At 37.9% G+C, this 25,960-nt stretch overlaps 1 protein-coding gene across 6 annotated transcripts in view; it reads right to left on the bottom strand.

Annotated features, from left to right (window-relative positions):
• Dgkb (diacylglycerol kinase beta) overlaps nt 1-25,457 on the bottom strand; it is a 549,587-nt gene extending 524,130 nt beyond the window's left edge. For all 6 annotated transcript variants that reach the window (XM_048337833.1, XM_048337834.1, XM_048337835.1 and 3 more), the window contains exon 1: nt 25,321-25,457. In XM_048337833.1, the coding sequence (XP_048193790.1) occupies nt 25,321-25,390 (70 nt within the window). In that variant the 5' untranslated portion in view covers nt 25,391-25,457. The remainder of the gene's footprint in view (nt 1-25,320) is intronic.
• Nucleotides 25,458-25,960: the final 503 nt, after the last annotated feature.

Genomic DNA, 25,960 nt, shown 5'->3' with positions numbered 1-25,960 from the left:
AACAAACAGTACAAGAAATGTATCCAATGCCTAACGTATGAAACTGTAACCTCTCTGTACATCAGTTTGATAATAAAAATATAAAAGAAAAAGCACTCTAACGGTATCTGGAAAAAAGAGAATCAGACTAGATTAAAACCGTATTTTTCCTTTCTGTTTTCTAGAATAAAGCATGGAAAACTAGGTTAGTAGCATTGGTGTTTGCAACACAAAAGGTGTGTGTGTGTGTGTGTGTGTGTGTGTGTGTGTGTGTGTGTGTGTGTCAGATACTTGTTTCTTTATGTAAAATAGAAGAATTATGTCTGTTAGTGCCTAAGTAAGCACTACAAAAACAGCACCTAGATTCCCTGTGAAACACCCTGGATGAATATAGAGAAGTTCATAGGTCTCTTACTCTGAAAAAGTAGGGCACAAATGGAATGGAGGTGAGAAGATAAGATCTGGGTAAAAGGAAGGAAAATAGACCAGAGGATTTTTGTTTTTTCTTTTGAGCAGCACCTTAAGAAAGCCTTTACATGAAAAGCAGTCTTCTGGAAAAAGATACATTTCATCTCTCTCTGATCACAATGTTAATAGCTTCAACAATCCTCCATTATTTGCAAGGATATCCTCAGTGTTTCACCATTCTATTCTTACAAACACATGCAGCATTTATTCATCAATTACCTCTGTTCCAGAGATAGACCAGAGTCTATCACTTAAAAATCTTTTTTTAGTAAACATCCTCAGAATACAGTGCTCATGACTCCTTCTTTTTTATTTTTTCTTCATTGTTTTTGTGCTGGTACTATGGCTTGAACACTAAGGTGTTGGGCATTGTCCCTGAGTTCTATTGCTCAAGGCTAGCACTTTAATATACAGCTCTGCTTCTGGCTTTCTGTGGATAAGAGTCCTTCTGATTTTTTTTCTACCTTGGCTGGCTTCAAAGCAGTGAGCCTCATATCTCAGATTCCTGAGTACCAAGGTTTATTTATGACTCTTAGAAGAAAGAGCACGTTTGTTGACTTCCCATTGTAAAAAAAAAATTCAGAGTTCTAAATTCAGGTGTTGCCTTGCTTGACACAATTTAATGCATAATGAGCTGAAGATCCTCAGGGAACAGATCATGGACTCAAAAATAAATCTTAACTAAGAGGTAGTCTATTAGCAGCAATAAAAGGGAGGGGGTGTAATTTATCAACAGCCCATAGTAACTGGCCAGGACTAGGTATCCAGACCCCAGAAGCAGCTCTGAGTAACTACAAGCCAGAATTTTTATACCCTAAGAAGGGTCAGAGGGAGCATCAGTGGAATTTTCCTAACTTTGTACCATTGAACAAGCTGAGTATAGAAACAATATATCTGATGATCAACAAAGTAAATGCAGGTGTTAAACCCATTTCTCTGAATAGTCCCCTCTCCCCCAATCCTGTGGAGTCTGCTGAGCACAATCTTCATCCTGTACTTGTTAGGAATCTTTTGCAGGTACATATAATGGTTGCTGGCATGGGTATTTCCACCTTTATCATGGCATCTGTCTTGTTAAGTGTCTCCTTACAAATGCATGTATTGATGAGGCTTGGACCTTTTCATGTTTTCCAATAAAAACTAAGGGAGGGAAATCTCTACAAATGTGAGGTTACACAGTCCTCTTTTGGTTAAATAAAGGTCTGTTTATCTGGCCTAGGATCCTCATGTCCTCTTCTTGCAGCCAACAACCTGCAGCAAGCTTATATACGACACTGCAAGGAGAGGGGAAATGCTTAGATCTTTCACTGTCTCGGCAATATTCTCCCTTATAAAGTTTGGTACATGAGCAATCATTCTTGATCCTTCAGATGTCTGTGCATCCATTGGATGCCTGTGGAAAGCTTTCAAAAGGCTGTGGGATTTGAAGTTAATTCTGAACGAAAAGGTAAAAGAGGAAAATCAAGCTGCTTTGAAGAAGTGTGCATTTGTTAAGTAGTCTTAGAGAAACAAAATGCAAAACTCAACAAAATAAAAATAGAACTATGCACTAGGGAGAAGCAGAGCTACTGAGCTACTGGCAAAGCAAGGATAGCAGAATGCAATCTCAGAACATTCTAGTTGAAACAATGAAACTGATAATTAACTTACATATGGAAGTTCGCTGTTTACAAAGCATTTCTACACACAATATTTTACTTGAGTCTTGCAACAATCTTTGATATGTTCTTCATTGTTTTCTTAATTACACAGCAAAGAAAATTAAAGTTGAGAAAGATTATGTAACTTGCTAATGGCCAAGAGTAATCTGTTAAGAAAATACACAGTAAAGACAGTAGAGACAGCCTGAATAAATTAAATGCCTCTCCTGTTCTTCCCTACACACACACACACACACACACACACACACACACACACACACACACACACAAATATGTGGGAATAATTTCTTAATGTGATTTGCCACCAACAATTTCTTTAACATTATGAGATTTCATTTCTTTTTTTTTTGCTTCATTTATTCTCTATATACCTATTATCTCTGTACTCTTTAGAATAAAACCTTTATATTTATATTACTCACTTTAACTAAGATCTCCCTTTCTTTTCCCATGGCTAAGATTCTATAAACATGGTTTATGTATAATTCCATGGCTACACTTCTTTTACATATATACCTGTGTACTGTCTACTTTGTAAATCCCAATCAAAATTTCCTTGATATTCTAAATATTGAAGATTCTGGATGCAATTTGATTATTAACATTCTAAAAATAATTTTCTTTTCTTTCTTTTTTTGTGGTTATAGGGCTTGAATTCTGGGCCTGGATATTGTCCCTGAGCTCTTCAGCTCAAGGTAAGCGCTCTACAAATTGAGCCATAGCACCACTTCCAATAATTTTCTTTAGATTGTAGAATTCACTCACATCTTTCTGCTTTCTTATCTGGTTATTATTTATCAGGTGTTTCCTGGAGTATCTGGGCTTCCAAATGTCTACTAAATATAATATTTCCTCTGTTGCCTATTTTCCTTCACAATGTGCTTTTATTAGGCAATCCATATATGCCCATGATTTTATAACCAATCACAATGCAAAGGCATATCCGTTCTGTGTCTTTCATCCAAATTATTTCTGGATACCCAAAGCTGTAAGTCAGAGTTCCTAGTCTGATCACTGTAGGATCTTCTGTATTCCATTGCCCAACATCAAAACATGACTTTCTTTTAAAATCTGTTCCTTTTTCTTCTCATCCTTAATGATTTGCATTGTTTTGTCCTGTAACAGGAAACAGAGTATCCTTCTTTTATTTAGTTGGTGATTCATTTGTTTCATTTTTCCTGCAGACTGTCTCTTTAATGTGTGGTTGCGTTTCTGTTGCAATACCGTAACTTTCTTATACCTATGTATACTCAGCAACTTTGCCCTAATAAAATATTTCCCCAATTTTGTCTTAGTTTCCTTTTTATTAAAGTTATTTTTTATTTAATTTCTTCTAAAATTTTAGCATTCCAACATCCACTTATTATCTTTAATGTATCCCAATGTTGATAGACAATCATTTGCTAGCACTATTCATAGACCCACTTTTACAACTATTGCTAAATTCTTTAAATTTATACTTGATTTATGTTGGGAGCCAAAGGAGCAGCTAATCTCATTCTGACCTCTGGCTGTGTTGTTATCACTAGGATATGCTAAGTACAAGGACATTTGTTTACTAGCAGCTCAGCCACTACCTGGAATTGCTTTGCTATGTCCACTGGAGTACATTCTGATGTTAATCAACCTCATCCTGTCTTTACTGCCATCAGATGTTGTGAACTTCAAAGCCCCTTGTGTTCTTGAATTTTAGCAACCCTATGCTATTCCCTGGTTCCCAAACTGCATATAAACTGGAAGTTAAGAATAAATATGGCTCCAGTCTTGAGTTACAATCTGAGGCTGCAGGCCTCCCGTCTGCGCCTGCTGGCTCTGGCAGAGTGGCGCCCGAACAGAGACGTGAACACTTGGAATGAAGGCAGAGGACCCCGCTCAGGTAAGGATGTCATATCACTTGGGAAGGAGAGCGGGAGAGAGAGTGTATAGTTGGGAGTAAGAAATTATGGGACTAAGTAAAGGCTGCATGCTATACGTGCAGCACCCCCAAAGGTATGCTTCATGCCCAGGGAGTGAAAGTTGGCCAAAGTCAATTAGAATGTTTCTTTCACTTTATTGAGGAAGCATGCCCCCAGTTCCTGGAGGAAGGAACTATTAACTTAGAAACTTGGCAGAAAATTGGAAAAAAGATTCAGGAACATTATGACTCAAATGGCCCTGAGAAAACCCCAGTGGATGCTATTATTCTTTGGTATCTGATCTGAGATTGTTTAGATCCTAGACATGAATGGATTAGATTCAATCAGTCGATTGGAGAAAACATACTGGGACCTGATGAGCGTTGCCCAGCCCCGGGAGCGTATGCTGCTGCCCGGGAAGAGCTGAGAAAATTAATAAGATCTGAACCCACTGGGCTAGATATTAAGGAAGACTCAGATGGCTCAGATATTGAGGAGAAATTATGCAATGAGCCTACTAAAGATAGATTGACCCATGTTGAGAATATGTTGGAATCAGTTATAACCCTATTGTCACACCTTCATCCAGAACAACAAACTCCTTTAAAGGTAGATACTGGTGAGCCCCCACCGACAGTCCTGGCAAGATACTGGTGAGCCCCCACCGACAGTCCTGGCAGACTTACAGCTCTCCTAGGTGCAGGCTGCTCAAAGAGGGGAGGGATCTGTGGCTAGGGAAATGCTAACACCACTGAGGTAACTTCCCCCTGACCGAGTGCTCTACTTCCATCCACCACAACAACGACAGATTTGAAAATCCAACCAGAGTAAGTGATCATTAGCCTGGAGCTTGGATTTTCCATAAAGCCACTGGGCTAGGTCAAGGGGATCAGCAATTGTGGGTATTTGGAGTCAACTGATCTCTAGTTCAGCTCCCCTGGTCACTCATCAAGTGGGGGACAGTCTAAAATGCTTCAGGAAAGCTGCTCAAGTTTGAGCCCAATCTTACATATTTGGAATATTTTTCAGGACTTGTCTCTTTTTCTGTATCTCTCTCTAAACTCTGCCTGCCTGCCTATTAACATAGGATAGGCGGGTGTTAGCTTCCAAAGGTAACAATATTTGTTTAACATCTGCTTTGAAAGACTCAAAGAAAGGTTTTCTATTCTTGTTATTGATGTTAAGTTTGGAGACTCAGTTAAATTCTGCTTGTTTGGCTAAATCCTAAGTTTTCTCTAGCATTGAGCACATGGTCGACAATAAAATTGGTTGGAGGTGGAAACCAGCCCATCCCCCAGGTGAAGGACATGCCAAATTCCTGAAGGCTGGGCAGGGACTTGGAGTCTCCAGCTCCCGGTAACCCTGCCCCCACTCTGAACTCTCTGTAACTGTGGCCTTGCAATTCAAATGTTGGAAGGTGAAGGTGTCTTGCTGTGAGCTTGCTGTCTGTGTTCTGTTCATGTCCTGTCTCCCATCTCCTGGAACTTCTCTCGCCATAGAGTCCCACTTCAGCTCCCCATGGAAGCTGAATTGGTTTCTCAAAATGTGGCGTCTCAGACTAATTAACCACGTGGTTCTAGAATATAGGCAAAATAATATCATTTGCCACTGGAATTCCAGAAAACTTACATGACCAATTAAAGAACAATTCTAAGTGTGCCCCAAAGCTTGTGCACACTGTCTGTATGTGTCTGTCTGTCTGTCTATGTCTATCTGTTGGTAAAACTAAAAAAAAAACAAACATAACAAAAAAAAAAAAAAAAAAGAGAACAGATTTTAAACCCAAACTGACTGACATGTTTGGGTGCAAGTAAATGTGTCTAAGAAAAAACTCCAAAAGGTTCTAATGTACAGCATGTGATATAAGTACAATGATGTAAAACTAGTGTGATATTCTTTATGTCTATCTATGCTAAGAATCAAGTGTATATCTAATCCTGATAATTCTTTGGTATAGACTAAGATATTGCTTCTCCATTTTTTTTCTCTTTTTTTTTTTTTTGCTGTGTTCTCATAAACTCTTTGAGATTGAGGGATCAGAGTCATTTTATACAAATGTGACTATTAACCTAAATTTTCCTGACCCGAAATTAACATTTTGCTTCATAGGATATACAGGTCGACATATGTGCTAGCTTATTGGACCGTGGCAGTCTGTGGCTACAGGAAGCTGCCTCCACAGTCTGCTCCCAAACTGTCCTGACTGCTACAGAGAGCAGACTTGGTTGGCCTTTAATCTGTGTGGATTTTGTGACTAGGAAGATGGTTAAAGGCCCATGCCTTCTAAAATCTGTTTAAAAATGCCTTTAACCAGTCTGTGTAGAAATTTGCAGGCAACCAGCAGGAGGTGTGACAATCTATCCACGGGACTCTGAGATGCCACTACAGCCTCACCCAGATCCGACCCCTCTCTCCTGCCTGCCTCCATCACACATCACTAAAGAGGCCTGCTGATTTGGGATGGAAAACATAGCCACTTCAGATCCACTGAAGCTGAGACTTTTTACATTGTCCTGACCTTTGCCCTCTTGATTTTTATTCATTTGTGCTCTCTTCCACCTGGTGGTAAGGTAAGGTTAAATAATATGATTTGATTTGATGGCACATGGATCTCATTCAGTGTGCTTTTCTCTAAGTATTACAGCAGAACTCTGGCAACTATTTGTTGGTCAATTCTTAACAACTTACAGGTAAACTCTACTCCTATTGTTCTCCTGTTGGTTTAATTGAAAATAAAAAGGGCTTTTATGGCTAAGACTCCTTGGATTACAGTTCGAAGCCAGCCCAGACAGAGAAAAATAAAAATCCCTCTAGGTCATATTTTACGTCCTTATTATTTTACTAGTCAAGAAATTACAGTTTAAAACTTCGCATTTGTGTACCTTGCATGATTTTCAAAAATTTCTGGGAGGTATTAATTGGCTTCACCCTTATCTTAAATTATCCACAGCTGAATTAAAACCCTTATTTGATTTATTAAAGGGGGACACTGACCCAACATCTCCCAGACAAATGACAACTGAAGCAGCTGAAGCCTTAAGCATAGTAAATTCTGCCATCTCTTCCCAACATGTAAATTATATTGATTACTCAGCCCCTCGGGAAGCATATATTTTAACTACACCTCATTCTCCAACAGCAGTCCTCTGGCAGAAGGGACCCCTTCTATGGCTTTCCTTGCCTGCTACTCCCTCAAAAGTGTTAACTCCCTATTATGAATTGGTGGCCACCTTAGCCCATATGTGCTGTGTGGAATCTTGTAAATATCTTGGACGAGATCCACAGGTTATTTATATCCCCTATACTTACAACAGCAAGAACAGCTTTATATTCATTGTGATTCCTGGGCCATTGCTTGGGCCAATTTTATGGGCACAATTTCACATCATTGTCCCTCCAACAAATTACTTCACTTTGCCTCTTCTTACCATTAAGTGAGGGCAATGCTATTACGGATGAGGCTACTCAAATTTTCCTCACTCAAATTGACTTAGCAAAGCAATCACATGCTGCCCACCATCAAAACAGTCGTGCCTTACATCAGCATTTTCATATCATACGTGAGGCGGCTCATCAAATTGTAAAAACTTGTCCCAACTGTTCTACCTTCCTACGTGTGCCCTCCAATGGCATTAACCCTCGAGGCTTAGTGGCCAACCATGTTTGGCAAATGGATGTTACCCACATTCCCTCTTTTGGCCGGCTCCACTTTGTCCATGTTACCATAGACACCTACTCTAACTTTATTATGGCTACTCCTCTTATCAGGGAAGCTAGCAAACATTGTATCTCCTACGCCTTACACTGCTTTGCTACAATGGGACTTCCTAAACATATTAAAACTGATAATGGTCTGGGATATGTTGGACGAGCTTTTCAAACTCTTTGCAAATCTTACCAAATTGTTCACTCTACAGGAATTCCCTATAATCCTCAAGGTCAAGGAATTGTTGAACGGGCCAATGGTTTGTTAAAACACCAAATTTCTAAATTAAAAGGGGGGGAATTATACCCACTCTCTCCTGTTAATATTCTTTCTCATGCCTTATTAGTACTAAATTTTTAAAATTTGGACTGTAATGGCCTTCCCGAAGGACAGCGGTTCTGGGAAAAGAGAGAGCAAAGAGCTTTTGCCCAAGTTAAGTGGAAAGATCCTTTAACAGGTGCTTGGCATGGGCCTGATCCAATATTGACATGGAGTTGAAGACATGTCTGTGTTTTTTCACAGGATGAAAATGATGCCTGCTGGCTACCTGAGCGTTGCGTTCAGATTGCGGAAGCTCATCAGAATGATACAAACGCTGACCCACTGGGCTTATATGCCAGATCCACCGATTGTGCACCCTGTGACTTGGAAGGAGCTGAGGTGTTCGTACATGTCAACAGATCAGCATACGGTACAGCTCTATATCCTTTTGTCCAACACGTTAAAATGGGAGACTTTGCAGCTTCTGGCATTGGAACCCCTTTATGTTTTACAACTGACTCCAACAGTTATATTCCAGACTGTACTGTAATGCAATCCATAAATCATAGAATTTGGATTCCTGATAGCAGTCAAGTATATAATATACAAATGACTTCATTGCTGACTGGGTTCCCTGTACATGCTAATTCTACATCGTCCTTCATGATACCTCGCTGCATCAATTCTTCTCAAATTGTAGAATCCACGGGAGAACTGCACCCCATAAAGTGTAGACATGAGCATCCTTTTATAACCAATATTTCAGGAACTAATTCTCAACTGATGGACTGGTCCGGAGCCAATCTCACCAACAAGTACAACCCAGGTCTGTGGTGGAAGAATGGAAACCCTCAACGTCATGTCTGGATGTTAGTGCCTGCCCTAAATAATATCTCCTGGCCCACTTCTTTAAAAAATATTATGAGTTGTGTAACACCTCTTTATGCCATTATGTATGGACCTTTTAATATTTCTTTCTATAGGAGCCATGTATTTCAGTGTTACTTGTACTAACTGTTCATTTACAAATTGCTTGTACAGTGGTCTTACTGATTCTGTAATTGTTATTAAGCAGCCTCTATTTGTCATGCTTCCTGTGAACATATCTGAAGCTTGGTATGAAGAAACAGGTATTCAAATGTTAAAACATTTAAAAGAGCTCATGCGCCCTAGATGATTTATAGGGCTATTGATAGCAGGCATTGTACCTTTATTTCCTTAGCTGCCTCTGCTGCAGCAGCTACTGTGGCTTTGACACAAAGTGTGCAAACAGCTCACTATGTTAATCAGCTTTCTCATAATACTACGCAAGCCCTGCACTTTCAAGGCAGGATTGATGATAAAGTAGAACAAAAATTAGAAGCATTGTATGAATCTGTGTTGTCTCTGGGAGAACAAATTCGTGCTTTACAAACTTTGCAATGGGTGCACTGTCATGCTGGGTTTGACTTTATTTGTTTGACCCTCCATAAATATAATGGGTCGAGCTATCCTTGGGAACAAGTTGTAGCACATCTTAATGGTATTTGGCACCATAATAATTTGTCCTTAGATCTCTTTCAACTCCATAGGCAAATAGCTGGACTAGAACAAGCTCCACCTCTGGACTCTGAAGTGGCAAAAACAGCAAAAGAACGGTTTGAACAACTTCAACAGAATATGCCTTCCTTGACTAATGTTGAGAGGCTGCTAATGACATTGCTTGGCCCAGGGATACTTTTGCTGATGGTTTTCCTATGCCTTCCTTGCACTGTACGCATATTACAAAACTCTTTCATGAGTTTAGCCAGTCAGTTGCATAAGGTCAAGCTCAAGTGAATGAATTTTCCCCTGAGGGGAACCACAGCCAGAGATGGGTACGAGGGGGTCTCAGCCTGACCCACCTATGACAGGGCCTTCAGCTTTGCTCTGAAGATGTTCCTGATGACAGGTAAGGCAGGTTAGGCAACCCACCCAACCTAAGACAGGCTGGTTTGCTTCTTTAAACAAAGACAGGGGAGATGTTGGGAGCCGAAGGAGCAGCTAATCTCATTCTGACCTCTGGCTGTGTTGTTATCACTAGGATATGCTAAGTACAAGGACATTTGTTTACTAGCAACTCAGCCACTACCCGGAATTGCTTTGCTATGTCAGGTTTGCTATGTCTGCTGGAGTACATTCCGATGTTAATCAACCTTATCTTGTCTTTACTGCCATCAGATGTTGTGAACTTCAAAGCTCCTTTGTGTTCTTGAATTTTAGCAACCTTATGCTATTCCCTGGTTCCTAAACTGCATATAAACTGGAAGTTAAGAATAAATGTGGGGCTGGGGATATAGCCTAGTGGCAAGAGTGCCTGCCTCGGATACACGAGGCCCTAGGTTCGATTCCCCAGCACCACATATACAGAAAACAGCCAGAAGCGGCGCTGTGGCTCAAGTGGCAGAGTGCTAGCCTTGAGCGGGAAGAAGCCAGGGACAGTGCTCAGGCCCTGAGTCCAAGGCCCAGGACTGGCCAAAAATAAATAAATAAATAAATGTGGCTGCAGCCTTGAGTTACAATCTGAGGCTGCAGACCTCCCGTACCCCATCTTCACCTCTTGTCTTTTTTCTCTTGTCTTGTATTTCTCCTTTTCTTTAATCCTCAGCCCCCTCATTCAGGATTCCCTTTTCACTGCCAGCTGGCTCCGGCAGATTTATATATGCTCTCATTTACTGACCTGTATATATATATATATATATATATATATATATATATATATATATATACACATATATATATTTGCATATGCATTCAATATGTCAATATGTGCATCAAGTTCTTCCCTAATGTGTAATGATATCTCATGTCAGTGTACATTTTCTTTTTTTTTTTTTTCTTTTAAAAAAAAAATTTTTTTTTGGCCAGTACTGGGCCTTGGACTCAGGGCCTGATCACTGTCCCTGGCTTCTTTTTGCTCAAGGCTAGCACTCTGCCACTTGAGTCACAGCGCCACTTCTGGCCATTTTCTGTATATGTGGTGCTGGGGAATCGAACCCAGGGCTTCAAGTATATGAGGCAAGCTCTCTTGCCACTAGGCCATATCCCCAGCCCCTCAGTGTACATTTTCTAACAACTGCTTCTCTCTCTTTCACTCTTATGCAATTCTTTTAATTACAAATTAAAAGCCCATTGCTGTCTACCCACATGAAGCAGAACTCAAAGCATTTCAAGCTTTCCCAGAGTCACACCACACAGACACAAAGAGAGAAAGAGAGAGAGAGAAAGAGAGAGAGAGATTAATGTGTTTATATACACATTATGATACCAATGTGTTGTTCTGTCTTAGGCTTGGGCATTTTCCCTGAACTTTTTATGCTTACGGCTAGCCCCTTACCACTTGAGTCACAGATCCACCCCCAGCTTTTTGTATTGGAGATAAGTGTCTCATGGACTTTACTGCCATTAACTTTCCTTCAAACCTCAGTTCTTGAATCTCAGCCTCCAGAGTAGTGAGGATTACAGGTGAGCACCACCAGTGTCCAGCTGGATATCAATCCCTTTACCTTATTGTTTGCAACCATATTTGTATCTATAAAAACTATGATTTTTCAAAAGTAACAAATTGCTAATTTCTATGACAAAAGTACCAAGTACAGTGCCTGTACTAAGTAATCCTTGTTTACTAAATGATGAAGGTGGAAAACTAAGTTGCTCTAGCCTGTATACTCACTTTCCTTTGCTTCTGCTTTGACCTGATGGTATTTCCTATAAGTAAAGTACTATGTAACAACTAAGGAAATTGATACTGAATAACAACTTTTTAAGATAAGCCTGATTATGGATGAGGTACACAGTTAGGATACACATCCTTAAGGCTAACTTTTACTTGTAACTCATTGCAAAATTATTAATAAAAACCAGAACCATTTTATAGATAGTTTTTGTCTTTGTTTTATATATGAAGAAATAGAGTTTCAAGGATATTATTATGATGTGCTTATTTTCCCAAAGTTAACAACAAGATGTATGTTACTCCTGTCAGTAACTGGAGAGATGGGAGGAATGCATTTCTTTGCAGGTTAAGAGTTAAACCTGGCCATATCATTTGGTTAGGACTGTCACTACCAGAGAGAATGCCCAAGAGCTACCCTCATCTCTCAGCTTTTTTCTTCTCTGCCACTAAAGCTGGCCATTTCCAAAGAAGATGGTTGTTCCTTTGACTGGGACTTAATTGAGAACACTCTGAGATTAAGTTATTTACAATAAAAATAAGGTTGTCTTTTGTTAAACTACCCAGATTTTGTGGACATTTCAGTTATAGCATAATGTGACTCAACTTTACCATTGCCCACATAGGTCATAACTTTAATATTTAAATTTGAAAACGAATGGAAATTTTAAAATGTGCAAGGTCAAAAAAGTTAAAAGAAATAGATATTAAAACTCATCAAAATGATATGTCTTTGGAGCCTAGGATAATTGGAAATTAAACATTTATAGTTAAAACTATCTTTTACTAGTGAAAGGTTTAAGTATCAAAAATCAAATGGACAAAAGATAATCCAAGCAATAGGAAAACATTTTCAAGCAGTTCCACCGTGAAAGAAAGAAAGAAAGAAAAAAAGTAAAAAAGAGAGAAAGAAAGGAAGGAAGAAAGAAAGAAAGAGAGGGGGAAGGGAGGAAGGAAGGAAGGAAGGAAAGGAGGGAGAGAGGGAGGGAGGGAAGGAGAAAGGGAGGGAGGGAGGGAGGGAGAAAGGGAGGGAGGGAGGGAGGGAGAAAGGGAGGGAGGGAGGGAGGAAGAAAACTAGAAAAAGAATTAAGCAAATGATAATATTCAGAAAAAAAATATTCCACATATACAATCTGGGGTCGAGCCAGGAGAGGTTGATAATTGATTAACATCAATGTGATTCAGAAATGTCTTATCTAAAATAAGGTTACAAATTCAAATATCAGACCAAATGTGAAGATGAAACCAAGCCAATTTAGAGAGAAGTCAGGGTAGTTCATCTTAACCAATTGCATACTTGAAAAGGCACCATTCAGAGAGGGAAAAAAAAATCCTTTGGAATTAAAGTACCTATGCTAGACTATCAGGGTCCTGATCAAAACAAGGATATATGAGTTTCAGATCTCTTTACCTCCATAATCACATGTAATCATTAGCTTTAGTGTGATCCTTTGTGGAAATTAAGACATACATCACACTACTAGGATTCAAATCGATTGATCTGATGCCAAATTACGTTTTATCAGACCCTAGCCTAAATAGCCCTCTGCTGTTTATTCTTTTGTCTTATACAAAGAGAGTAATTATCAATAAGTGGTTTGGCCTCCCAAAATAGAGCCAATCTAACACTGAGCAAAGGACAAAAGTAAAAGCTAATCTCAGCATGATGAATTACCAGGCTTAGCTTATGATCTAAATTTGCTTAACAGTGAATTAAACTCACACATAGGAGGAGGTCAGGTTTCTCTTCCTCTTAGCTTCTCAGCCCACCTTCTGTGAGTCAAGTAACAAACATAGTTCAAAGATACAATTAGCTCCTCCTCTGTCTAAGAGAGTTTAAAGAAAGGAGTAAAACTCCTTTTCTATTTTTTTTCAAATTTTTATTATCAAACTGATGTACAGAGAGGTTACAGTTTCATACGTTAGGCATTGGATACATTTCTTGTACTGTTTGTTTCCTCGTCCCTCATTCCCCCCTCCCCCCTCCCTTTTCCCTTTCCCCCCATGAGTTGTTCAGTTCATTTACACCAAACAGTTTTGCAAGTATTGCTTTTGTAGTCGTTTGTCTTTTTTACCCTATATACCACTGTTTATCAGTATACATGGTTTCCAATATACTCAGATAAGATACAGAGATAGCATTGACTCGAGGAGTAAACCTCTTATAACCATGGCTACATTTACAACTGTCTTATGATAATTCTTTTTCCCTCCAATGTATTATTTTCTTTTTTTCTTCCTTTTGTCCTTCCTTCCTTCCTTCCTTTCTCTTTCTCTATTTTTCTCTCTCTCTTTCATTCTTCCATTCTCTCTCTTTCACTCTTTTTTTTCTCTTTGTCTCTTATTCTCCATGTTTCTTGGCTATCTTGGAGCTGAATCCCAGAACCTTCCATATTCTAGGTAAGCACTCTTACTTCTCAGCTAAAACACAAGTGCCTCCAAGTATGTAAAACAAAGAAATATTGAGAGATTTGTAAGAAAGAGTTATTGGTGGTCCATATTCAAAGGTAGCTATTTGATCCGACTCTGAGTTCATAGTAGCAGCCTTAGCCATGAGGACATAAGTAGGCCAAAAGGCAGGGACAAGGGTGATTAATGAAATGAGAAAGTGTGTTGCATTCATAAACTACTTTATTAAATGGCAACTCCTCTGCACAACTACTTACAGATAATAATAATTTAAACACACACACGCACACACAAGAACCAACTGTGTGCTAAAAACCTCAAACCAAGACAAGCCTTCTTCCTCCAAGAGAATGAAGGGGAGGAGAGATCATGAAAACCTGCTTCTAAAATTCAGCCAGTCTCAAGAAGTACATATGTTACAATTACCTAATAGAAAACAATGGAACCTGTTAGGAAAATGGAGGAGAATGAGAATAAGAATAGGCTGGACTCAATTGTCAGCAGGTGAGGGCTGTTTATTGCCAAATAGGGGCACAAACCTTCCTGCAGGTTTAGAGGTTATGCAAGGGACTGGATTTTGGCATTGTCTTATATAAGGCTTAACAAGGAAGCAGAAAATAGAAAATGGATTATAGTCTTTTGAGGGCTCAAGGCAATGTCCTTGGCCAGGTCCACGGTGGAATGCTCTACCTGGTTTGCAGGGCTATTGTACCCTGGGCACCAAGTGTTGTGTCCTTGGCCAGGTCCAGATTGGAACCTGCCTGTGGACAGGCATGTAGTCAAACCTGTTTGAGTGTGCCGATGTCTGTCTTGACATGGGGGAATAAGGTAGGAATCAATCCTTCAAAACCCACACAGCAGTCAGGAAAAGTACAGCTCATAGTACTCAGCCAGTGAAGAATGAGGAGGGACTTGGACATTAGGAGAGTGAAATGCTTGCAGTAACAGCTTTGGGTGTCTTTTCCCATCAGACTCTGTCTTGCAAGACTTCCATTAACAATTGAAGTTTCAATTTCACTGTACTTCCTGATTCCAATTTTATTGTTTGAGTTTTGGTAGATGAGTTTTTTTCCCAGACCCCAAACAGAGAAGGAATGAGTTTGAGAAGTATAGTAAATCCTGCTTCTTCAAGAAGCAAAGCTTCAATGAGCCCTACATAAGAGGAAGCAGCTGGCACAGAGACATCATCCCAGATCCCAAGGATAGAGAAGGCAGAAGTGGCAGTGGAGGTTTTAGCAAGCAGGTGGGAAGGACTACTTTGGTCTCCCCTTCCAATTTTGACCTATCCTTTAAAGATCCTCCCTTGGCACAGCATGGTTCTAATACCCTTTCTTTTCCCTGTGTCCATATAAATTGATTTTCAGAAAACTAATTTATGTGAAAAGGGAAGTCCATATAGTGCCCCTAAGAGATCAATATCTATAATCATTTAAAGGAGGAGGGGATGATACCCAGAAAACCAAATTACCAAGAAGCAGGAGGAAATTTTCTGCTTATTATCTTACTATTGTATGCGCTGGTGTCCCTTGAAAGTACTTTGTGCTCCCTGAGCCTTCTAAGATGACATGAGCTAAGCATTCTCCTCTATTTCCCATAGGGATGGCCTCATATGTATCCATTTCCTTCCAACAACTCTGTCTCCCGCGTTTTGGACAAAGCACCAAGGATAGTGACCATAAGATACCAGTGACATTAGTACTTGGGTCTTAATGGGCAGCTATGCTTCTTTTTATTGTTTTGCATGCAGAAACCCTCTAAAAGATGACCATTGGCTAATGGAGATATTGGCTTTGCAATCTTGGATTCCAGCTCATGCTGGAATTAGTACTCTGTTTATTGGCATATCAAGCTTCGGAAGAAGCATAAACAAATAATTGCCCTCTTAACCTTTGTTGTCACTTTTCAGGCCAAATATCCATGCCAGATGAACATCCAGAAGCATAAAGTTCTCAAAAAGGATAATTTACTTTCTTCTCAGGATTATTATGGGGTTTAAATAAGGCAATATTTTCATGTTGCTTATTGTAGCGCTTCCAAAGGTTATTACATATAATGGTGAAGATTGTGTCATTAAATTCTACACTAAGTATTATAAAGTGAGATTCTTTTTCTTTTTAAGAGAGAAAGGCTATGATGACATAACCTAATGGTCAGTTTGATTGGGTGGGGAAGTGCTTTGATTAGTAAAGCCCAGCTCTGGGTATGACAGAGGATTAGCTAAGTATGATAGAATCAGAAGAAAAGGAGGGCCTGTTAATCCTTCATTCAAACTCTTTACTTTCTGTCTGCTGCTTTACTCTGCCCTGCCCTCTACACCATGATAGATCCAAACCTCTGAAATTATGAACCAATTGCATATCCTTTGTTTTGCTTATATATTTTGTCACAGGAACAAAAACGTTGCTATCACACTTGTAAAGACCTGATGATAAAGTAGAACATGGCTGAGATTCTATGCCATCAAATATTAGTGAGCAAAAGTGCTATCCTTTCTATAAAATCATGATAAATGGCTCTCTTCAGTGGAAATGATTGTGCCCTGTCTCTCAATATTAGGCATGTTGGTTCTCAGTTCACCATAATTTTGCTTTTCTTTACATTGACAGTTGCTATAAACAGTATGAAATTTGTGAAAGTTTGGAAATGTTCCCACCATAATAACCCAGTATTTTTATTCAAAAATAATTTGCATGCTATCTAACATACTTTATATGCCTCAAACAAAAAGCTAATCCAATGTGACAATAGGTGGGCTGCTAATGAATAACTTGGAAATATCATGTAGGTTTTACATAGAAAAAGGTTTTTCATAGTTACTCATGCAAAAAATTTGGGAGTTACTTAACCATTTGCTGCTGCATCAGGAAACCACAGTAGGAAGCTGGGAGAGACCAATAATGTGATCTGCTCAATTCTCCACACAGCAGGAGTGAGAGCTTTCTATCTTATGACAACAGTTCGGATGACTTTATATAAAATGTGGAGAAGAAAATTATAATCCCCTCTCACATATCAAGGAAATGCTTTCCCTTTGAGTGACTCAGCCTGAAACCCTAAACAGGAGCCTGGTCACAGCATGCTCTAGGCAGGCACAGCAGGCTCCACATTAGCTGCCTTCCTTATTTGTGGGGACAACACAGAACTGAGGCTGCCAAGAATGCCAGAAGCTTCTACCTTGTGAGCAGGATCTAGTCTCCTAACAGGAAAAAAGACACCCACTCATCAAGCTCTAAAATGTGACACTTTTGTACTTGAGCACCAGCAATATGTTCAAACAGAGAAGAATGCACACTCATTGTGTCCCTATCAAACTAATAATTATCAACAGTTTTGGTACTAAAAATTTACCAAATAGCCTTTCTAGTTCACATATAAAAGCACATTCAAAATAACACATCACTGGACATACATATTACTTTAATCTACTTTGTTTAAATGACATCTCCTTTGTGGAAGTACTTACAAATAATTTTTAAAAAGAATAGATACACAACTTGTTTTCATAACTTGGAGTTCATTTCATTTAGTATCATCTTATCTGTTCATATGGACATAACTATTGAGCTATTATAATCTTCTACTAGGACTATTGTAGAAGTGTACTAATTATTCGCAATGAGGGAAACCATAGAGTCTATGTTTCTTTGGGTCTGGCTCACTTCACTTAATATGATTTTTTTTCCCAAGTTCTTCCATTTCCTTATGAATGGGACAATGTGGTTTTACCCCTGATATTAATTGATTTTAGTAACTTGGATATTGTATATCTGTGCATTGGAACTAGGGAAGGGAAAGATTGAGAGACAAAGTATAAAAAGAAAAATGAATGCAACAGCAGTACTTGCAAAACTATATGGTGTAAACCAACTGTACAACACATGGAAGAAATGGGGAGGGAGAGGGGGGAAATAAGGGAGGAGGTAACAAGTTAGATAAGAAATGTACTCACTGCCTGTAACCCCTCTGTACATACTTTAATAATAATGAAATGAAAAGAAAGATACAATGGATTAACATTAAAATTTTAAAAATGAAGTCTTAAATTTCTCAGACTCAGATATGTCAAGGGAATTTAATACAAGCTACTATAACAATTGCCTAACAAGTAATATTGAGCTAGTGTTGCCCTATATGTCCCCAACTAATTTTAAGAACAGACTAGACATCAGATCAACAATAACAGTTATAGTATACATTACAGAATGTGAGGAGAATCCACAATCTGCTAAGTAATCAATGAAATTATATTGACAATATTCTATAGGTTCAATAATATAATTTGGCTTTGCTAGAGTATGGGATTCCACAAGCTTATTTATTCTGCCTTAAAAAGCCATCTAGCATTTTTACTATGTGATTTATAGGCACTTTGTAGTTACAACAAATGAGTGAAAGCATACAACCTGTTTCTATTGGTTTGGCTTAATTTGCTTAGTATAACATTTTTCCAGTCCTTTCCATTTCCTTATGAATGGTACAATATCATTCTGTCTGAGAGAAGCATAGGATCCCCTTTTGTATACATACCACATTTTCCTGAACTGTGTCCACTGAGTGGCATCTGGTTTGATCATGTATCTTGGCTATGGTATGCTGCAATGAACATGATTGTGCTAGTAGCTTTAGTGTGGCCTTGCTTGTGGTCATTTGGATAAATGTCTAGGAGTAGAATGTTGAGTCACAGTATAGCTCTAAGTTTAGTCTTTTGAGGACCCTCCATACTGCTTTCCAGAGTATTTGAACAAGTTTACATTCCCACAAACAATGTACTTAGAGATGATAAATTGTACAGGACACTAGACACTCACAGTGTGAGACCAAAGGAGGATATTCTTAGGAGAGGATCACAAACCTTCAGTAGTTATGAGCATATGATCAGATAAAATTATGTTTATGGAAGTGAATTCCAAGAAATGGAAACAGGTTTTATATTAGTTTACTTCTTGGTTTTTGCTTTCTCTATCCTCCTTTGTTGTTGTTTTGATTTCTATAATTTTTGTCTTATATGTAAGTTCTTGTGTTTTGGGAAGAGTAAGGACAGACACAGAAATGTTGGGACAAAGGATGAACAGCAGTAATACTCACTAGACATGATGTTGAAAATGAACTATACCACTTGTGAGGGAGGAGGGTTGTTAAGGAAAAACTGGGAAAAAAGGAGAGAAGAGGTGATACGGTTCAAAAGGAAATGTACTCATTACTTGACTTATGTAACTATAACCCTCTGTATATCACCTTTACAATAACAATGTTTTAAAAGTCATAACTCTATTCCATCCCTCAAAAACATCTTTAAAACACTTATTTTATAAATGACACATATAATGTCACATTTGAGTTGTTACATTAATAACTTTAAATTTTTCTCATTGATGCATATAAACATTTGTTATTGAAAGGTACCAAATGCACTCCTGGGCTGGTGGCTCATGCTTGTAATTCTAGTTTCTCATGAAGAGAGATCTGAAGATTGTAGTTCAAAGCCAGACCAAACAGGAAAGTCTATGAGAGTTTTATCTCCAGTTAAGCAACAAAAAATAATAAATATATATTTACATATATTTATATATAAATGGAGCTCAAGGAAATCATCCAGGCCCTTTGTTCAAGCCTCAGAATAAGCATACACATACACAAAATGATGTAAAACATAAAATCAGGAAAATCAATCTTAATAAACTTTTTCCATAAAATACTGTGGGTAAAGTGTCAACTTGCCAATATAGTACTATAATAAAAAACACTTGGTGTGTAAATATCTGTGATACATACCAGACATTCACTGAACAACGAAGAGAGGGTTGTATTCATAATTTTCAGGTGGTAAGTATGCCTTCAAGTATCTTTACAAAATGGCAATTTATTAGTATTGTGATACTCTGCTTATTAGTTACTCAGTAAACAAATTTGTTGAGGGAAATATACATATATATATACTACATATATATTAATTTTATAAACAATATATAACAACAAAATATAGCAGTAATTAGTAGCAATATAGTAATTTAAATAGTCATTTATATAATAAAATGTACTATATATAGTAATTTTCATATTGTCTTGGTTGTAAATATAGTGATCATAGAACTGGACCTATATTTCTTTTGTATTTTGTAATTTGCTCCTAAATACCATTTTGGAAATACATTTCTATTCATAGTTGCAATTTGTTCATAACTTCTATTGCAATTTTTGCATCATTGGCATCACTGTGTGCTATGAAATTACTAAACATCCATTAAACTTAGTGGCAGTACATTGAAATTTTTACCCATGGTAATTTTTTTGTGTGAGTGTGCCAGTTCTAGCGCTTGAACTCAGGGCCTAGATGTTATCACTGATAAAGCTTTTTGTTCAAGGTTAGTGCTATACCATTTGAGCCACACCAACACTTTTGGCCCAGTTGGCCACAAGAGTCTCAAAGACTCTCCTGCCCATCTTAGCATTGAATCAGATCTCAGCTTCCAAAGGATCTAGGATTATAACCTTGAGCCTTTCTGAATATCTGGGGTAGATTTTTTTTAATATTTACTTATTTATTGTCAAAGTGATGTACAGAGGAGCTACAGTTTCATATGTAAGGCAGTAAGTACAGGTCTGGTTCATCTTGTTACCTCCTCCCTCATTTTTCTATCTGTGGTAATTTTTATTGCCACTTGTTTTAGGCATTATGCCAAATTGATTCCACATTCTTATGTGATAGAACTGATACTTAGCTTATAATGGTTTAACTTAGTATTTAGACTCTATGATGAGGCAAAAAGAAGCATGCTCAGTTGAAGACCTACTTTAGATTTTTGTCTTTTTACAGGATAATAACATATGGTATACTTCTCTCTGGCAGGGCTGAATAGTAGCAGCCAGCTGTAATTTTGGCCTACCACAGAATCATGAAGTTAATGACTGTCACTCTGCATTACATTTTCTTATTCAGACATGATGTTTAGTAGGGAGATATGTGTATTAGATATATCCTCAATTTATTGTATTTTTAACCAACAAAGGGTTATAAAGTCATATTGGGCTCCTATCTTCCTTAGCTAATAAAATACAAGTTGTAGATTATGTGTATCTATATCTTAGAGTAAATGTCTCTCAACATACTACAAGTGAAATTTTTTATGAGAGAAATACTAGCTATAAATGATAAGTTAACTCTTAGAACTGTAATTTGCCTCTTTATACTAATGCTTTCATAAGCCTTTTCCCAAAACATTTGAGAGTAGATTTTAGTAATCAAGTCAAGTTTAACACAAATCAAAATCAGGATGGCCTTTACTTGAAGAATTCTTTCACTATAACAACATTATCTTCATCCTTCAAATCAAATCTGGGATATTAGTCTGAAATCTCTCATCTTTTTCCTTTAATTTTTTTTCTTTTTTTAAAATTTTTTTTAATGAGTAATTTATTTATTTATTTTTGCCAGTCCTGGGCCTTGGACTCAGGGCCTGAGCACTGTCCCTGGCTTCTTTTTGCTCAAAGCTAGCACTCTGCCACTTGAGCCACAGCGCCACTTCTGGCCATTTTCTATATATGTGGTGCTGGGGAATTGGGCTTCATGTATATGAGGCAAGCACTCTTGCCACTAGGCCATATTCCCAGCCCTACTTTCTTTTCTTGTTCTCCTCTTGCTTTCTCTCTCTTTGCACTTTATTATTTCCCAAGATCTTATCTCATAGTTTCAGTAACACAGTATCCTAATCCCTACTATTATACTATTCCAAAACTGCATAGCCTATTCATCTAACATCCCTGATCTTTTCCACAATCATTGCTAAGTTTGCCTCTTAAACGTTCCCCCAAAGGAACATGTGTGAAGGGTTTGATCTTCATCTTGATTCTATTGGGAAATGATAGAATATTGGAAAGGAGAGGTTTTTGTGGAGGTGCTACAGTCATTGGGGCATATTCCTGAATAGTCATTAAGACCCAGGTCCTTTCCTCTCTCCTTTTCTCTTCCTAGTACTGAGGTGGATACCTGTATTTTTCCATGACTTTATTCTGACAGACTGTGCCACCTTGCATGCTGTTTGAAAGCAATGAGGCCAAGTGACCATAGGCTGAAATGTCCTAAAGTGTGAGTCAACACAAACTGTTCACACTAACATGTTCCTTATTGCAGATATTTGGTACAGTAATGGAAAAACCTCTCAATTTCTCAATTTTCAAGTTAAAGTCCTCAAGGAGAACATACTTATGTGACACAACCACTTACAGCCTTACAGTGATGCCTAACTGTCTGAGTTTAGCATCACATGTTCTGATTCATCCCACGTATATAACCTTCACTGTATTTAAGTTGTGATGTAGCTAAATGTGACTCATCTCTTTCTCAAATTTGCCCTTTCAATGTTTTCATTTTCATTGTTGTTTAACTTAAATTATGGTTTTCATGTTACCTTTCAAGTCTCACATTTCCATGAAGACTTCTCTCTTTTCCCAGCTTCACCTGACTGTGAACCTCCTATAGACCCTTAAACCTTTCTGCCAAGACAATTGTTTATCTACTGTCTTCTAGACCTGTGGATATTGTAAATTTCTTGAGAATAGAGTCCAAATCTGTTAGTATTTTTTTTTTTTTTGGCCAGTCCTGGGGCTTGGACTCAGGGCCTGAGCACTGTCCCTGGCTTCTTTTTGCTGAAGGCTAGCACTCTGCCACCTGAGCCATGGCCCCGCTTCTGGCCATTTTCTGTATATGTGGTGCTGGGGAATCGAACCCAGGGCCTCATGTATATGAGGCAGGCACTCTTGCCACTAGGCCATATCCCCAACCCCTCTGTTAGTATTTTTCATCTTGTGTAGCACCATAAAGAATCGTAACTAAAGAAAGTGCTCAGATTTATCCACTTACTGCTAAACTCACTGCAGTAATGAAAAGCATATAGAAAAAAAGAATCACAGATAATTTATGAGCCAATTAAGAAAGTATCATCTGGGCTGGGGATATAGCCTAGTGGCAAGAGTGCCTGCCTCGGATACACGAGGCCCTAGGTTCGATTCCCCAGCACCACATATACAGAAAACGGCCAGAAGCGGCGCTGTGGCTCAAGTGGCAGAGTGCTAGCCTTGAGCGGGAAGAAGCCAGGGACGGTGCTCGGGCCCTGAGTCCAAGGCCCAGGACTGGCCAAAAAAAAAAAAAAAAAAAAAAAAGAAAGTATCATCTGGGCTGGGAAATAGCCTAGTGGTAGAGAGCTTGCCTAGCATACAGGAAGCCCTGGGTTTGATTCTTCAGAAGCACATAAACAGAAAAAGCCAGAGGTGGCACTGTGGCTCAAGTGGTAGAGTGCTAACCTTGAGCAAAAAGAAGCCAGATACAGTGCTCAGGCCCTGAGTTCAAGCCCCAGGACTGGCAAAAAAAAAAAAAGTATCATCTATATGACTGCAATCAAGAAGCACAAAGCTAACTATTGTAGGCTACAATCTGCCTTACTTGATAAAAGGATAGATAAATGATGGATAAAAGGATAGATTTCAGCCTCCCTAAATAGATTTTAGTATGTTTGCTATAATTTGATTTCAAAAATTACTAACTTTTCCAAATATGGTAGTAGTGTATTTTATGATTATTCACAAGGGAAAGGCACTTCTAACTATGGGCTTCCTAAACTTAGGATATCTCCATCTATTTGCTTAAGGAATTTTTACTGTAATCCCAGCATTGAAGCGGTTTAGGCAAGAAACTCATGGGTTTAGGGCCAACTTGTGTTAGAGAATACTATACCTGAAAAAGAAAGAAAGAAAAATGACTTTTATGAACATGTCTTTCATAATATGGAGTATTTGCTAGTGTTTCCTGAATCAGTATGTAAAGAATCAATGTGTTAGTATTTGCTGTTTTCATATTGATTGTTTTGTATTCTAAATCAACTTCTGTGTTTAACTTTTGTCTCTGCTTCTTCTTCACATGTGTCAGTTCATTCCTTATGTTCACTATCAGTTCATTCCTACATGCCATACCTCTTCTGCATAAGTTTCACCAACTGTTTCATTTTTTTTGTCTCTTTCATTATTATGTGCTACTGGATCATTTTCCTCTACTGAATTTCTTGTAGGTTTTTTTTTTTTTTTTTTTTTTTTTTTTTTTTTTTTTTTTTTTTGGCGTTATTCACCATAGTATTCCTAGGTTTTCATTCTATTCTCTATAGGTCACTATACTTATTCTCTCAATCTTGTAAGCCATTTGAGTGTATGCTACTGCTCAGTTGCTTCCTTTCTCCCTTCAACACCTGACTTAGCTGTGATTAATATGTATGGCATAGAAGCTTTTACGTGGGGGGGGGGGAGATGATATTAAAAGTATGCCTGGTAAGATAAATTTCTTAGCAAAGAAAATCTTGCTTCACTTACATAATGAAACTTAATTCTATGTATTTTACCATTCAGATGATTATCGTGGATATAGTTTGTATTGATACACTAACTAAACAAATTAACATACGGTCTTCACTCATTTTTTTTGAAACCTCTAGTTGAAGTTACACTCAATTGTTTTTTTTTTAAAGAAAGAGAGGAAAGAAAGGAAAGAAAGAAAGAAAGAAAGAAAGAAAGAAAGAAAGAAAGAAAGAAAGAAAGAAAGAAAGAAAGGAAGGAAGGAAGGAATAAGGAAAGACAGAAAGAAAAAAAGAAGGAAAGAAAGAAAGAGAGAGAGAGAAAGGAGAAAGGAGAGAAAGAAAGTAAGGCAAACACTCAGAAGTTGAGCTGTGACTCAAGTAGTAGAGGCTGCTAGACTTGTGGGGGAAGTTACACTCAATTGTAAACACAGAATTCCATAGCAGATTTACTACTACTTTCAGTCCTTCCTGAAATGATAGGTTAACAAGTAGGAGAAACAAAAGGAAAAGAAAGTGTCTTTCTTCTTCCACCTGTTATCTGCAAATTGTTTTATATTTAGTAATGTATAATATAGGCTTTTATTTTCTATCCATAGGCTACTTTGTGTCCTCCATTTCAATAGAGTCTTTTCTGCTAGTCTGTCAGATTCATTCTTTACTCTTATTAGACATGGAGTGTTTTCTAAGCTTTATTTTATCCAATATTCTATTTTCCTTTAAATTTAATGTTTGATTTAATTTATCTTTTCTCTTTTCCATGCCATAAAATTTCTCTCAAGCTGATATCCTTGTAAACACAAAAGTCCAGTGGCACATGTCTCCATTATGAATAAGATCTACGATGTGTCCTAGTAAATGATATTTTGTTTACTACAAATGCCAAGAAAATCGTATTATCAATAACAGTACTTACACTCAGCATATTTCTGAAGTTGGGAAAATTCTGAGGGGCTGAGGTGGGCCCATTTTTCCTGGTTCGTCATGCTGGAGAGGAGAGGTTTTCTTACATTCCAGGTCAGAGATTCTTTATTCAGGACAGAATTCTATGCTTCAAGGATTCCACATCGCATGTTTAGTGATAAAACATCATACACAGGCTTCCAAAATATGAAATCTGTCCACTGAAGCTGCTGTAGATGTTTGTAGTTTCAATAATGTCTTAGGCACTGTAGAAATAAAAGCATGAAGAGCAAAAGATTAGCATTTATTCACAAGGGGAAAATGTTAAGGATTAAGTGTTATGTACAAAGAATTTTGGATTTTGGGCATTTGAACTACATCTTAATACCAAATCATATCAATATCTATAATTAAGAGTACAAAATGTGAGGAACATTTTACAAAGTCTAGCTTTACAAAAGTAAATAAATGTCTAAAGATTTATAAAACCACTTTCCAATAGCTAAAATGAACATCATTTTTATCAGTCTGGACCTATCAATTCTTTCATATTTAAACATTACATAATAAATCTAGAACCAGCTTATGAATGGAATCTAAATAAGCACTTTAGTTTCCTAAACAATTTGTCAGTTTACTAAACTGACAATACT

The sequence above is a fragment of the Perognathus longimembris genome, chromosome 2 (genome assembly GCF_023159225.1).
Source record: "Perognathus longimembris pacificus isolate PPM17 chromosome 2, ASM2315922v1, whole genome shotgun sequence".
Taxonomy (NCBI): Eukaryota; Metazoa; Chordata; class Mammalia; order Rodentia; family Heteromyidae; genus Perognathus; species Perognathus longimembris.
Note: the sequence above shows the minus strand (reverse complement) of the source record. Positions and strands in the feature narration are given on the sequence as shown.